This window comes from Lagopus muta, chromosome 25 (assembly GCF_023343835.1).
Source record: "Lagopus muta isolate bLagMut1 chromosome 25, bLagMut1 primary, whole genome shotgun sequence".
Taxonomy (NCBI): Eukaryota; Metazoa; Chordata; class Aves; order Galliformes; family Phasianidae; genus Lagopus; species Lagopus muta.
In genome coordinates, this window is record NC_064457.1 from 1,322,208 (window position 1) to 1,336,672 (window position 14,465).

At 65.2% G+C, this 14,465-nt stretch overlaps 1 protein-coding gene across 1 annotated transcript; it reads right to left on the reverse strand.

Moving 5' to 3' along the window:
* Positions 1–100: 100 nt before the first annotated feature.
* Positions 101–13,321, reverse strand: ARHGAP23 (Rho GTPase activating protein 23). The gene is given in 34 exon segments (XM_048926484.1): positions 101–415; positions 417–554; positions 556–819; positions 821–890; positions 892–1,088; positions 1,251–1,282; positions 2,583–2,676; positions 2,793–2,834; positions 2,943–3,068; positions 3,159–3,244; positions 3,325–3,402; positions 3,526–3,604; positions 4,085–4,240; positions 4,333–4,394; positions 4,397–4,450; positions 4,593–4,704; positions 5,135–5,166; positions 5,169–5,207; positions 6,348–6,606; positions 6,608–6,649; positions 6,746–6,848; positions 6,850–6,884; positions 7,171–7,203; positions 7,205–7,229; positions 7,310–7,421; positions 7,594–7,657; positions 7,659–7,753; positions 7,959–8,092; positions 8,094–9,265; positions 9,777–9,831; positions 9,991–10,069; positions 10,336–10,437; positions 11,228–11,252; positions 13,085–13,321. Coding segments are annotated over 34 exon segments (4,476 nt in total). The 5' UTR covers positions 13,250–13,321.
* Positions 13,322–14,465: the final 1,144 nt, after the last annotated feature.

Below are 14,465 nucleotides of genomic sequence, written 5' to 3' on the forward strand. Positions count from 1 at the left end.
CCCTCCCCCCCATCCCCGCAACACCCCATAAGCTGGAAGGGGAAGCGGGGGATGAGGAGGGGAGGGGGGGGAGGGGGGAATCGGCAGCAGCCCCAGGAGGTCACAGACACTGAGGGAAGCGTAGGGGGCCGGCGGGGCCTGGGGCCTGCCCCGGGGGGGTCCCGGTGCCGGGGGAGTCGGGAACCACGGGCCGGGTTTTGGTGGATTCCAGGCTGCTGAGCCCCGAATCCGGATCGCGGAACGGCCCGGTGGGCACCGACAGCCCCCCCCTCGACCCCTTCCACTCGTTGCAATTGAGGTCGGTGATACCGCCGGGCAACACCAGCACCGTGTGCCGCCTCCAACGGCTCTTCCTACGCCGGGTCTCCGGGGAGGGGGTCCTTCGCAGTCGCACCCCCGTATCATCCGCAGAGCCCCCGCAGCCGCTGCCGGAGCTGCTCCCGCAATGACGGCCGCACCGGGGGGGACCCGACCGCCCCCAGCGCCCTCTGTTACGGGCAGGGCGAGACCCCCGACGGGCAGCGTGTTGTCCCCCCCGCCGGCCGCGCCCTTGCCCAGCTTCCTACGTGCCAACGTATCGCATTGGATGAGGCGGTGGGAACTGAAGGAGGGCCGGCCGGGTGATGCCCTATCGCCGCCCCCCAGCCCAGCCGCCGCCCCCCCCGGCCCCGCTCGGCTCTCCGTGTCCGTCTCCGCGTGGCTCAGCTCGCTGCGCTCATCATCCGCCTCCTCCCCGCGGCTTTCGGCCACCGACTGCACCTCGGAGCTCAGACTTCGCTCCATGGTGGATAGGGTGGAATACCCCGACACGATGGAGCGGAGCGTCCGCTGCCGGTTCCTGCCCCGGTACCGCCGGTTTCCACGGCGTTTTCCTTCCCGGTGCGTGGGGTTCCGCCGGGTCCCGGTGCGGTGGCCCGTGCCCTCCTCCTGCCCCCGCCCCGCGTATCTCTGTGCTCCGCGTCGTCGTCGGTGCTGCTGCCGAAGCATTCGGCTTCACGCCACTTCTTCCTCTTGCGGGCGACGGCGGAGATGAAGGGGATGGCCGGGAGCTCGCGGGGCGACGGCTCCTTCCGCGACGGCCACGTGCCCTGCGAAGATGGCAACGCAAGGTTGGGGCCGCGTTGTGCACGCTGACCCCCATAAGCAGTGGGGCAGCACCTCCCCCGCTCTCCCCCCATCCCTTTATCCCCCATCTCCCCTGCCCCCCCCCCTCCCCCCCCCCCCCCGCCCCAGCCCGGGTCTCCTCTCACCTTCAGTTTGGCGGAGCCGCTGTGGGTCGAGTCTGTAAAGCAGAGAGGAGAGAAGGGAGTCAGCGAGGCCACTGTGGGGTGGGAGCATGATGGGAGGGGGGAGGGGGGGCCGGATGGGACACTGCTTCGCTCCCATAGATGGGAGGAGGAAGAGGAGGCAACCAGGGCCATCAGTTCCCAGAGCCAAGGGGGGCTGTGTGGCTGCAGACAGGAGCTGGAAGGGCTCTGGTTGGGGGGGAATGGGGGGGGGAATGTACACACATAGGGATGTGCAGCTGAAAAATGCTGCTGAGAGCCCAGCTGTGGGACCCCTGACCCAATGGGGTACGGAGAGCAGCAGGGCATCACCAGGAGGGGACACTGCCTCAGCACCCAGTCAGGTCTGCAGCGGGGCAGGCGTAGGGATGGGCTGAGCTGGGGGGGGCTAAGACAGGGCTGTGGGGCTGCCCCTGGGCTCCCTGGTGGGTTAGGGGACACGAAAGAGACCAGTAAGGGGACGAGGGTGACAGGGGGACACGAGGGTGACAAGCAGCCCTGCCTCTGCCTCAGTGTGGGGGCCAACACAACAGACACCCTCACCCCCCCCACACACACCCCCAGCCCCGGGATGGGGATTAGCAGGTGCTGACAATGAGAGAGGAGGAGGCAGAAAGGGGGGTGCTGAGCCCTCCCCAGAGCACGGGGACCCTCCAGACCCCCGGTGTTGGGGTGCCCCACTGCTGGGGCACATGGCACCAACCCCAGGGACACTCAGAGCCCCCATGAAGAGGTGGAGGAGAAGGAGGGATGGAGGAGTTGGGGCTTCCCGAGGGCACGCATCCCCCTGGGATGGGCAGGACAGGACCCTCCCCCCACTGCCACCCCCCTCCTGTCCCCCCTCTCTCGTGGTCACCCGGAGGAATTAGTGCGTGAGCAATGCACCCAGAGCAACACTGTACCCCGCTCTAGCTCTCGAGGAGGTCCGCTGGAGGAGGAAGAGGAGGAGGAGGAGGAAGAAGACAGCACAGAGAAGTTCAAGGAAAGAACAACAGAAATCAGTCCAACATCGAAGTCTCCAAATCTCCGGGCTGACAGCGTGAGAGGTGCAGGTGGGGGGGTGTGGGCAGCAGGCTGGGTGCCACCCAGTGGGGTTGTGGGGATGAGAAGCCACCGGGGAGGGGGGGGGGGGGGGTTACAGAGGGCAGGGTGGGACCCCTCAGGTGTCCCAGCAAGGAGGCTGCAGGGGCATCGGGCTCCGCATGCACAGAGCTGCAGTCACAGAGGCTGCGAGTGGGGGGACAGAGAGGGCACAGATTGGGGGGGGGGGACCCTGCGTGGGGCGCAGCTCCTCACCTGGGGCATCGCCGGGCGCTGCGGTGCGGCCGATGTTGGGCAGCAGGTATTCGATGTTGGGCACGGACTGAGCCTCCTTCTCATCCACCGGGGTCTGCAAAGGGATGGGGGGACGCGCGGTCAGGGGGTGGGGATGGCGCTGTGGGTCTGAGCCAGGGAGCAGCCACCTCAATGCGCCCCCCCTTGAGCCCCGCTCCCGGAAGGACTCACCTTCTCACCCTTGTCCTCCTTGTCGCTGAAGAACCAGTCTGACTGCAGAGGGAGATAGGAGAGGGGGTCAGAGCCCAACGAGGAGCTCGGCGTGGCCACCCCAGGGGTGCAGCAGGACCCCCACGCTGCCCATAGGGCGGCTCCACCTACGTGCTGGATGAGGGTCTCCACGATTTTGTAGCGGTCGGGCATGTGCGTCACCATGTCTGTCATGTTGTCCTCAGACGTCCTCACCAGCGTGGGACCAAACACCAACGCCAGGTTTCGGGGTTCCATCTGTAACCAGAGCCCGGGGTCGGTGAGTTGCCCCATCGGCTGCCCCCATCCCTCCCTGCCCCCACGCGGGGTGCAGCTCAGCCCCATTACCTTGTTCTTCTCCGAGTGGTCAGCGATGGTCTTCAGGTGACCCACCAGAAACTTGAGCGTCTCATAGTAGTGCCCTGGCAGATCCGGATCTGTGGGAGGCATTGGGTCACCCCTCCGCCCGCCCCCCAGGCAGCCCACGCCGCCCCCCCAACCTGCCCCCATCTCCCTACCAGCTTCCGCAGCGTCCTCATCCTCTCACTGGCATCCTCTATCCGGTTGGCCTCGATGAAATCGTTGTATTTATCTGAAAGGGACACAGGGGGCTCAGGGCTGGGGTAGAGGAGCAGGGGAGGCTGAGGGGGGGTGAGGGGGGTCGGGGGGGAGGGTCCCAGCAGGATGGGGCACGGAGGTGCAGGGAAGGACTCACCGTCGGTGAAGAGGGGCTCAGGCAGCTTTCGGAAGAAGGATTTTAACAGACTGCTGATGACGTTCAGGTCCTGCCAGCGCTGTGGGGAGAGAGGAGGATGCTCAAATCCCAACGCCAGAGGGACAAAGTCCCCAACCCTGGTGACCAACACCAAGAGGGACACCCGCCAGTGCCAGCAGGGGAAGCGCAATGCCACCACAGCGCTGTAGGGAGGTGTGAGGTGCCAAGTGACAAACGTGTCCCCAAACCGCCACCCACTCTGCTGCCATCGGCCACCAGGAGGCCCTGCCAGCCCAGGGAAGGTCCTGCCATGAGGATGAGGAATGTAATGGGGACCATGATGAGAGCTGAGGGCCATGATTGGAGATGGAGACCGTGATGGAGATGGGGATCGTGATGGAGATGGGGACCGTGATGGAGATGGGGATTGTGATGGAGATGGGGATCATGATGGAGAAGGGGATCGTGATGGAGATGGGGATCGTGATGGAGATGGAGACCAGGACAACAGCCCTAGGAGCACTTCAGAGACACCAGGACAGGGATGGGGGACACACACCTCATCCTGCAGGTTGATCTCAGTGGCTCCCTTGTTAAGCTGCTCCTGCAGGCTGGACACCACAGCATTGTTCCCAGGCACACGGTAGATGCCCATGTACTCCAGGCCACGGTCCTCCACCACCTTGCAGCAGGCTTCGACGATCAGAGGGATGTTCTGAGGGGGGGACACATGAGGTGATGGAGGTGCCGGGGCTGGATGGGAGCCCTGGGTCTGTCCCCCCCTCCACACACACACACACACCATACCTTGTTATCCGGGGCGGGCTGGCAGTCCTCCAGCCTCACACCAAAGGCTCGAGGGGCAGATTCTTGTTCTTCTTCATGATGTTGATGCCCCAAGGGGCTTTTTGGGAGCTGCTTTCATCTGGCAGGAAAAAAAAAAACAACAACAAACCACAGAACTTTTAGCTATATGGACCATCAGCAAGAGCATCCCTGCTGCACGCCAGCATCCTGTGAGGCTCTGCCATGCCTGGGCTCTGCATACTGCAGGGGGGGGGATTTACCTTTGGTGACGGCCGCATCCTGCCTCGGGGACCGGGGTGCACTGGTTCCCGTCTGCTTCAGGAACTCGGCTCTGATCCCCAGCCCACGGGAGCCCTTGGGTGAGGAGTCGGGCTTGGCACCGCCCGGCCGGCAGCAGGGAGAGCGGGGTCAGGGGGCATTGCGGGGCCGAGCACTGTAGGTGGGTCCCCAAAATCTGCCCTGCAAACCCTGACCTAGCATCCTGCCCCGGCTCTGTGTGTGCTCATGGGGCCCTTCCTGCCCTCAGCAACTGACCCCACAGGGCGGCGCTGCGTTTTCAGGGATAACAAGGGCTGAGCAACCATGCCAGCACCCAGAGAGCTCGGAGCCGGCTTCGCCCTCTGCTCTGTGCCAGCTTGACTGAATGGGGCCCTTCCTGCACCCCAACCAGAGCCAGGAGCAGCTGGGTGCCACCCCGCTACAGGATGCACTGCTTTTGCTCCATCACTTGGAAATTCGGGTGAACAAAGAGCTCCGGGAGCACGGTGCCACCGCTCACTGGGGCAATCAGGTGCCCCACAGCACCAGGTGCGTACCTCACTTTCCGATAGTCGTGAGCTTCTTGTTGATAAGTGCTTGGCTGCAAAACCGGGGTCCTGGGGAGCAGAGAGAAGAGGGGAAGGGGAAGCTTGAGCAGCGCGTTCTCTGCAGGCACCAGGCACCATGCTCTGCCGGGAGCCACAAAAGCCCACGGCCACCTCTGGCACTCCTCACCAGGAGGCTTCCTGCCAGCCCTGAGCGGGGCTGAGCACAGCACCGGGGCCCCGTGCCCCACAGTGGCACCCAGCACCATGCCGAGGTCTGCGGTGCTCCTCACCATGGCGCACCACGCGCAGGGTCCAAGCCATCAGCTAAGGCTCAAGGACCCTTCCATCCCTGCACCTCCATCCTGCCAGGACCAGATGCACACACTGCGCCCTACAGCACTCCAAGACACGCTCTGTTCTCCTCCTGCCTGGTGGCACTGCGGCCCCAGCGGGCGCCCACACAGTTCCATGTGCTCCGTGTGCTCCAACCCAGGCCCGCCAGCTCCATGCCCCTCCAAACGGGGGCTGTGCTGCGGCAAAACAGACACTGCCCTGAGCTCCATGCGCCCTCCAGAGTCACAGCCTGCCACAACCAAGCACAAATCCTGAGACCAAATCCGTGCCATCCTGGCACCGTGGGGACACAGTGCACATCAAACCCAGTGCCTGCACAACCAGCTCAGCATCGGCACAACCAGCTCAGCAACGGCACATCCACCCTGTCCAGCCCTCTGGTGCAGCCGGTGGCTCCTCTCTGACCCAAGCAATTCATTGCACAGACCACAAACGCCCAGCAAGAGCTCCGCACTGACCCCACACTTGCCCCAAGAGCGGGCAGCACTGCGGGGCCGCATCCAGCACGGGCAGAGAGCTCCACATCTCACCCACGGGCCGACGAGCCCCATGGTGCCAACACACCCCACGGTACCAAAGCACCGGGGTTCCAACCGAGCCACACAGGCTCCTCAAACCACAGCGCGACCAAACACCGCCGCTCCGGCACGGAACCCTGGCTGAGCCACCGCGATGCTCTGAGAGCCGCACCACGCGATGCGCCGCCCGGCCGAGCTGAGCTGCGCTCTTCTTGGAGCCCTGGGAGCACAGCTGGCCGCAGCCAGGGGAAGCAGCACAAGGCAAAGAGCCGGAGAGAGCCGAGGGCGTTAGCGCCGGGAGAGCCAGAGGCAGCCGGGAGCGCCGTGTGGCTCTCACCTCGCCCTCGGCCTTGCTGTTCTCGCCTGATGACTTTGATCCAGGCCAGCATGTCTTCCCGATCCTCTGCCTGAAAGAGATATTCACAGAAGTCAGCGGTCGTCAGGCGGAAGACGTGCTTCCTCTTGGTCTCGCTGTAGGAGATGTCCACCAGGCACGCTCGGATGCTGATCGGCTGCTCCTCCTCACCTGGGGCCGGGCCGCAGCTCACCGCCTCCCGCCTGTCCTTGCACAGGTACAGCGAGTGGGTGCGCAGCACCCGCGAAGACGCGCTTCCACTGCCGGAGGCCTCCGCCAACTTTCTGCAGGGAGGAAGGGCCGGGAGTCACGGCTCTGAGGCTCACGCATTGCCGGCCACGCTGGGGACCCCCCTTTTCCCCCTCCCCCCGTGCCGGTACCTTCCCCTTTTTGGTGAGGATCTGCTTGTAGTGCAGCCAGCCCTCCTTCCTGACGTCGCTGAACGTGACGTCCGACAGGTCAGAGGTGGAGTGCCGTTTGGAGCGGGGTGTCTTCAGACGTACCGAGGCTGTCCAGAGACTGCGGGGGTGACACAGCACGTGGGGTCAGGGGGGGGTTTGCCATCACCCCACCGCCCCACGGGTCCAACTGGTGGCCCCCAACCCCCCAGCGGTCACCCAGAGATTGTGGGGTGACGGCGCACGCGGGGCCGCAAGGAGCTGGCATCACTCCCACCACCCCATGGAGGCACAGCCTTGGTACCCCCCAGGTGCCACCCAGAGACTGCAAGGCTGGCACTGTCCCCCCCATCCACGGATCTTCCTGGTACCCCCCCAGCACCCCCCCCCCCCCCTTCAGCGCTCACCCCATCGGTGAAGAAGCTCCTCAGCATGCGGAGGGCTGGGGACCCGGCTGGGCATCCTCCTGTGGGAAAGCAGCCCTGTGAGCAGGGGGGCACGGCAGGGAGGGGACGGGGGGCTGCGTGATGCCCATATCGGCCCTACCTGAGGATCTTCCCCTCATCCCTAAACGTGTTCAGCCCATCATCACACGACTTGGAGCGCTCGGTGGTGATGGCCAGCAGGTAGGAGGAGCGGCGGCCGGCCTTGATGCTGCCTGTGGGGGGAGGAGGGCACAGCACGTGGCCGTGGGGCTCTGCGGGGCTCAGCGTGGTGCCAAATGGAGGGGCAGAACCGCAGCCCTTCTCCTGCTGAGCTCCTCATCCCTATGCCACCCAACTCCAGCTGTTAGGGCTGCTTCCCCCCTGTCCCCCCCCAGCCCCACTCACTGCAGTCCTGTGAGTAGTGCCGGCTCAGGGCGAAGGCGAAGGTGGGTGAGGAGGAGGGGCTGGTGGCCACGGGCGGGCGCCGAGTTCATGGCACTGGAGACAACGGAGGAGGCAGGGATGTGCTTGGCCTTCAGGTCGATGCTGGGGCTGGTGGGCTCGTCTGTGGGACGGGGCAGGAGGGTCACAGGAGGGCAGAAAGCAGCGCTCGACTCTTCTCACGCCTCTGCAGCCCCAGCAAAGCCAAGAGCCCCCGCTGCACCCACCCTGGGGGAGCAGCACCACGAAAGAGGGGGCAGCCCCACGTGGGTGCCCTCCCCACCACAGCACCCATCGCATCGCCCACCCCCAGCACTGACTCCACTCACCAATGAAGGGGATGGATGCCAGCGAGTCCTCGGGGGCTGCTAATGGAGCCACACGGCGGCCCGCGTGCTCGCCCACAGACCTCTCCTCCCTGCTGCTGGCTGCGGGGGGGTCACAAATGGTCCGTCTCCTTCCCCCTCCCAGCGAACACAAAGTTCATCTGCCGCAGCGGGGGCTGCACCTTGCGGCCCGTGGGGGGCTTCTGCCGCAGCACCACCTCCTCGCGTCGCTCCTCCGCACGGCCGCTCTCCGTGCGCTGCTCCCGGGGGGCTTCGGGGGGCGCTGGTGGGGCGGCGGGGGCCGCTGTGTGCGCGATGCTGAAGGTGGGCAGCCCGCCGAAGGTCGGGTCGCGGAAGGACAGGGCGTGCAGCAGCCCCGTGCGGCGCTGGAAGGACGGGCTGTAGCTGCGGTAGCCGATGTAACCCGAATCGTCCACGCTCTGCAGGTTGGGCTGCGACGGGTGCTTCTGCACCGCCGGGTCCCGCGGGGGGGGGGAGGAGGAGGAGGAGGAGGAGGACGGCACGAAGGAGCCGTGCACGCCGGGCTGCCCCGCGGCCGTAGCTCTGCAGAGCCTCTCGGGATGCCACGCGGAGCGGTCGAGGCGCGGGGAGAGCAGAGCTGCGGGTTCCAGAGCCTCCATGGAACGCCCGCATCTGCCCAGCTGGTGCTCGGAGCGCGCCCGGGGCTGCGCCCACGCCTCGCGGTTGGGCTGCAGGAGGGTATCGTGCGATGCGCTATGGGGCCAACCCCGGCGGTGCGCCGAGCCCCCCAACCTCTCCTGGGACACGCTGCGGGATCGGGGCGGCATGGCGTGCCGGCGCTCCTCCGAGGCGCTGCGCCGCGGCTCCTGGCTGCAAAACCATCGCGACAGCGCCCGCTGGCACTCCTGGCGACCCGGCGGCCGCACGGCGCTGCCCTCCGGGGCCCGCATTGAGTCCGGTGCTCCGCCACGTGCTTCGGGGTCCCCGTAGCCGGAAGGGGCGGCGGGCAAAACGCCGTAGCGCTCGGGGCAGCCGCTGCGCGGCCGTGGGGAGCTGCGGGGTGATGCGGGGGGACCCCCGGCGCGTGGATCCTCTGGGCGGTGTGCGGGGCTGCCCCCTGCTTTGCTGTAGGCGGTGCTGTGCGGGGACGAGGGGCCGGCGGGGTGGTGGGAGCGGGGGTCCGGCGGTGCGCCCGGGGGGGGCTCGGAGCCCCGTGCCTGGAAGGGGTAAGTCTTGCGTGGGTAGCAGATGGGGGGGCGGCTCGGGGATGCTCTGTGCCCCACCGGAGTACGCTCGTTGCCCTTCAGGTAGGCATCCTGTGAATAGGCCTGTGGAAATGGGGGGTTGGGGGGAGGAGTCGGGCTGGGGGCGCAGCCACGACATCCCACTCCCACCCTGGGGTCTCCTGCAGCCCCCAGCACAGCTGTCCCACCCCTTTCTGCTCTCCCCACAGCCACACATTGCTGCCCCCCCTTCCCGCACACCTTTCTCCTTCCGCAAAACACCCCCCAGATGCAGCATCAGCCCATCCTGCCTTTCCTTTCTCACTTTTCATGCACACCTCTGACTCCATGCCCTGGGGAAACCTCAGGGCCTGAGGAGTGGGTGGGCACAGATGTGAGAGCCCCCCAGCAGGGCTGCCAGACCCCCCCCCTGCCCCCTTTGATGCACAAGGACAGCAGTGGGGACTCCAGCAGAAGAGCCCCCAGCCAACAAACAGCACAAGGAATCCCACTGCCTGGCTGTAAGGTCTGCACTCAATGCAGCACTGGTGCCCCCAGGACCCCCAGGACCGGGGGAGGGGGCTTGGGGCCGTCACAGCAAGGCAGCAAGACTCACCAGCTGGAGGATGTCCTCATCTTTGGGCATGATGGAGAGCTCCAGCACATTGTCACTGTGGAGAGACAGGGGTCAGGAAGGGCTATGGCACCCATGGCTGCGTCCCCCACAGCATCTCCCCCAGCTCCCCAGAGCAGTGACAGCGTCCTCATCCCAGGAGGGGACAAATGTCCCCATCCCCACAAGTCACGGCCTCAGTGCAGCAGGGACTCACCTGTTCTGGATGAGAGCGATGACCTGCGAGTAGGTTTTCCCTATGATGCTGTCCCCGTTCACCTTGACCAGCCGATCCCCTGTGGGGTGGGAGGAGACACAGTTACCCCCAACCCTGCAGCAAGTGCTGGTGGTGACACCTGGCTGTCCCCTCATAGCAGGGCTGGGAGCAGAACCTTGTCCCGTGTGACACCAATGCTGCTACAGGCATCCCCACACAGGGGTGAAGATGGGAAAATCGGCAGAGAATGCATGAAAGGAACCAAAACAGGCCCACATCTGCAGGGAGGAGGGGCAGGGAGTGGTGCAGCCCCCCCAAGCCCAACCCTCTGCCACCTCTCCGTGCCGCTCACCAGTGCGCAAGCCCCTGCCTGGTGCGCCGGGCCGTCCTCCTTTACATTCTTCACAAAGATGGTGTCCATGGGCTCCAGGCGGCTCCGGGGGGGACCTGAACCAGGGGGACAGGCTGTCAGCAAGCCCTCGGCATGGCTGGGTCCTGCAAGCAGCAGGCCAGGAGCCACGTGGTGCCATGCACGCCATGTGCGCCCCATGCGTGCCACCAGGCACAGCGCTGTGCACACCCCATGCACACCCCATGCACACCCCATGCACACCCCATGCACACCCCATGCACACCCCATGCACACACCCCATGCACACCCCATGCACACTCCTCACACCCTGCTGTGCCTTCTGCATGCCACCGAAGCAGCCACAACTCCTCCCCATCCATTGCAAAGACAGAAAACATCCCTCGCTGCACCTTCCCCCTCCTCCTCCCCGGTTCAGGTTGGTGCTGGCAGGCTTGCAGGGGGGACGCAGCGCCAACGTGGCACTGCTGAATTCCTAGGGAATTCCCCACCCCCCACCCCCGTCCCCAGGGGCACCCAGCACTGGGGTCTCGCCACCACCACAGCCCTCCCAGCCCTACAGTGCCTCATCAGCCCAGCAGCTCAGCGATGCGTTCCGACGCCTTTCACATTCGTTCCCATCACTGCTGGCTGCAGCACAGTGAGGACACGGCCCCGTCCCCGAGCACCGACCCACACCACAGCCCAGCCACGACCCTCTGGGATGTCCCCCTATGGCACAGCACCCAAAGACCCCCATCGGAGGGATGCAGAGACACCTGTTTGCTCTTCCCCACGCTGCCACTGAGTGCTGTGCCACCCCACACCTCAGCTCCTGCTCTGCCCCACACCACCCCCCACACTGGGTGCCCACAGCTCGGTGCTCACCTGCCCGGTTCCCATTCTCCTCTTCCTGTCAAGAGAAAAGAAAAGCAGTGAGTTGGCAGTTTGGGCCAAAACTTTTTGCGGGGGACCAGAAGGGGACAAGATGGGGGCAGAGAGGCTGGGACTGCTCAGCTGTGCCCGATGGAGCCCCTCATGGATCTGCATGTCCGCCTGTCTGTCCCTCTGTCTGTCCCTCTACCACCCCAGGGATGCACAGTCAGGGTAAAATTAACTTGTGGCACTGGATCTGGCCATACTGGGAGTGGGGTTCAACACTGCGCTGCTGGGAAGGGGCTGGTGCCCCCCACCCAGTGATTTCTCACCCCATAAGTGCCCAACTGTGCCACCTCGGATGGACGGCAACAGCTCAGCTCTGCCAGCTCCAAGCTGGGACAGAGCTCTGGTGAAGGCAGGGCAAACAGCGCCCCTCCTCACGAGGCACTGGAACGGACAGATCTCCACCTGGGATGGTCCCCAGCGCGGAGCGGGGGCTGGAGGCATTTCCCCATCGCACAGAGGGAAGCTGCACACCCAGCACTTAGCACACCAGTTGTGCAACTGCCTGAGCACCGAGCTGCCCTGTGGTGCCACTGAGGGTCCCTCGAGGCACAGACTCTCCCAGCCCAGCCCTGGGCTGCCCCGCTCCCCAGAAAGATGCTGACATCAGGCACGGCGGTGCCGGAGCGCCAGGAATGCGGAGCTGCCACCCCCATGGTGTTGAGTCAGCACCACCGAAAACTCAGCCCCCAGAGCTGGCACCTCACCGCCCCGGGCACCCATGGGTGCTGCAGCAGTCACACCCTGCACGGCTGGCTGGGAGCACCGGCTTCGGCTCAACCCAAAAGCATCCACACCCACCTCCCGGCCCCACTGTGCCAACGTGGCTTCGTCCTGCTGGGGCTCAATGGCCGTGACATGGGGCAGCAGCAGGGTCAGGCCGTGCCTTTGGCTCCCTCGGCTATCAGAGCCCCAGTTTGTGCAGGAAGAATCTGAGGGAGCAGAATTAAGACCCTGGGAAAAGCGCTGCCGTGCCCACAGACAGCGGCTCAGCAGTGGGGGGCAGCCACGAATCGCTGCTCCCCACCCGGTGATTCATTTCCCACCACGTTTCCATGACTGCAATGAGCACCAAAGATCGCCAGATGCGCTTCCTGCGCCTTGCACAGGGCTGGGAGGTCACCTCCTGCTCCTGGAATCAGCCACTGGTTTTGGGGGGGATCCCCCCACCCTCCATCCCCATGTGCTGCCGGGTGGCGATGGATGCTTAAAGCCCACCTGGAGGTGAAGGCACTGCCTGCTGCCCAGCCCAGGCAGTGAGGTGACGTCCCCATCCCTGAGCTCCCAGCATGAGGGAACCAAAGGATGGGACCCAAAGTGGGCTTGCAGTGGGAGCAGCTTCTCCCAGCCAGCGGCTCCAAGGGCGCAGAGGAGCTGAGAACCCCCCCTGGGGCTGCAGTGAACCTGGGGCAGAGCCATGCCAACACCTCCAGCAGCAAAGCACAGCCCTGAGCCCATCTTTGTGCTGTGTTTCAGCCATTCCCAGTGCCCACAGGTCCTGTCAGAGCGCTGCGTCTCCACAACCCGCATCCAGCATCCTCCAAACCGCCCTCCTCCTGTGCTCTGGGGCTGCATCCTCCCTCCCTGCCCACGGGGTGTGGGACAGCACAGTGTAACATGGGCTCATCCCAAAGGGGCACTGGAGGCTTCACCCCCCACGTGTGGGGACCCCCAGACAAGGTGGGAGATGGATGCGCCGCCCTATGGCTCCCCAGACCCCCACCACCACCACCCAGATAACCCAAAAGCAACCTCCAGCAGCAGCCCCTCCGAGCTGGGGGTCCCGACCCCTCCAGTCCTTACCTTGGAGGGGGAATGCACCGCTGACTCGGGGGGGTAAACGATGAAGTGGCGGAGGGTGAAGCCAAACCCCCCTCCCTGGGTGCTCTTCCGCAGCACCACCGTCTTCGGGCCCCCCCAAAGGAAAGGCCCCCTCCAGGGGCGCGTTGTCATTTGGGGACGCCCCATCTCTGCGGCCCGGCGTCGGCTATGGGGACAATGGGGAGATGTCACATTCAGGGGCAGATGTCACACCGTGCCCCTAAGAAAACCCCTCCTGACTTCCAGCCCCGCTGCATGAATGGCAGCACCCAAAGCCCCCCCACCCTCCCCACTCTCCCAAAGGGATGCTGTGGAGGAAGGAAAATAAACAGGAGGGGCTGGAATGATTTTGGGGTATGGATGAGACCTGGAAGGGGACAGCAGGGGGGGGATGAGTGCAGAAAGCAGGGAATGCAACAAAGAATGGAGATGTAAGCTGAGTGCAGGGGGGCGGCACAGCCACGGTGGGGGCAGTGGGGGCAGAAAGTTTGGCTTTGCAGCAGGAAATCTCTGCATTTTGAGGCTGCACATCTGGCTGCTTATGGCACATCTGGATGCACAGGGCTCTGCTATGCATCCCCCGTGCAGCAACGAGGAGCAGACCGCGCTCCAGGAGCAGTGAGTGCTGCCCTCGGGTTGGGCTCCTTCCCTGCCAGCCCCGCTCACACCACAGCACTGCACTGCATGTGGGGTTTGACCCCCTCACCCCCCCTCACCCCCCCACTCCCCCCCATGGTGCTCCAATTCAGACTCTGCATCCCGGTGCTGAGGTGATGAATGGGGAGAGATGAGGCAGAAGCCAGGCGGGGAGGAAGAGGGACACAAAGGGCCGAGGCACAAAAAGCCTTTGTCTCTGCCTGTGCTGAGCACGGCCTTTTTGCTGCTGGTGGGTAAATGGGGCTCCCTGCACCCCACGCTCGGTGCCGGTGTGGGGCTGGGGGTCCCTCCTGATGGGGAAAGGGGGGGCAGCCCCAAAACCTCCACCAAAGAGCTCTTATGTCCTCCAGTAGCAGCAGCCCCGTGTGCTCCGATCCCAACGACACAGGGAGCACCTGGGGACGCCCCAAGAAGCAAAGAGCTGCGATGCTCCAATGGGGAGAGCCTGAAACCACAGCAAAGCCACAACCCCAGCCCTACACCCCCCTCCCCCCCCCCCAGGACCCCGAGCCCTTCCTGCACCACAGAGACACCCAACTTTTGACAGCAGCGGGTGCCCCGTTGCCACAGGGACCCCAGGCTGCCCACAACCCCCCACCCAAGGACGCCCGTCCCCATCTGCGCCCTCCATTGTGTCGGCCGCCGGCACGCTGGATTATTTTTAAGCTGACAGCTGAATGTGCCCCGCTGATGGTAAGCAGCACAG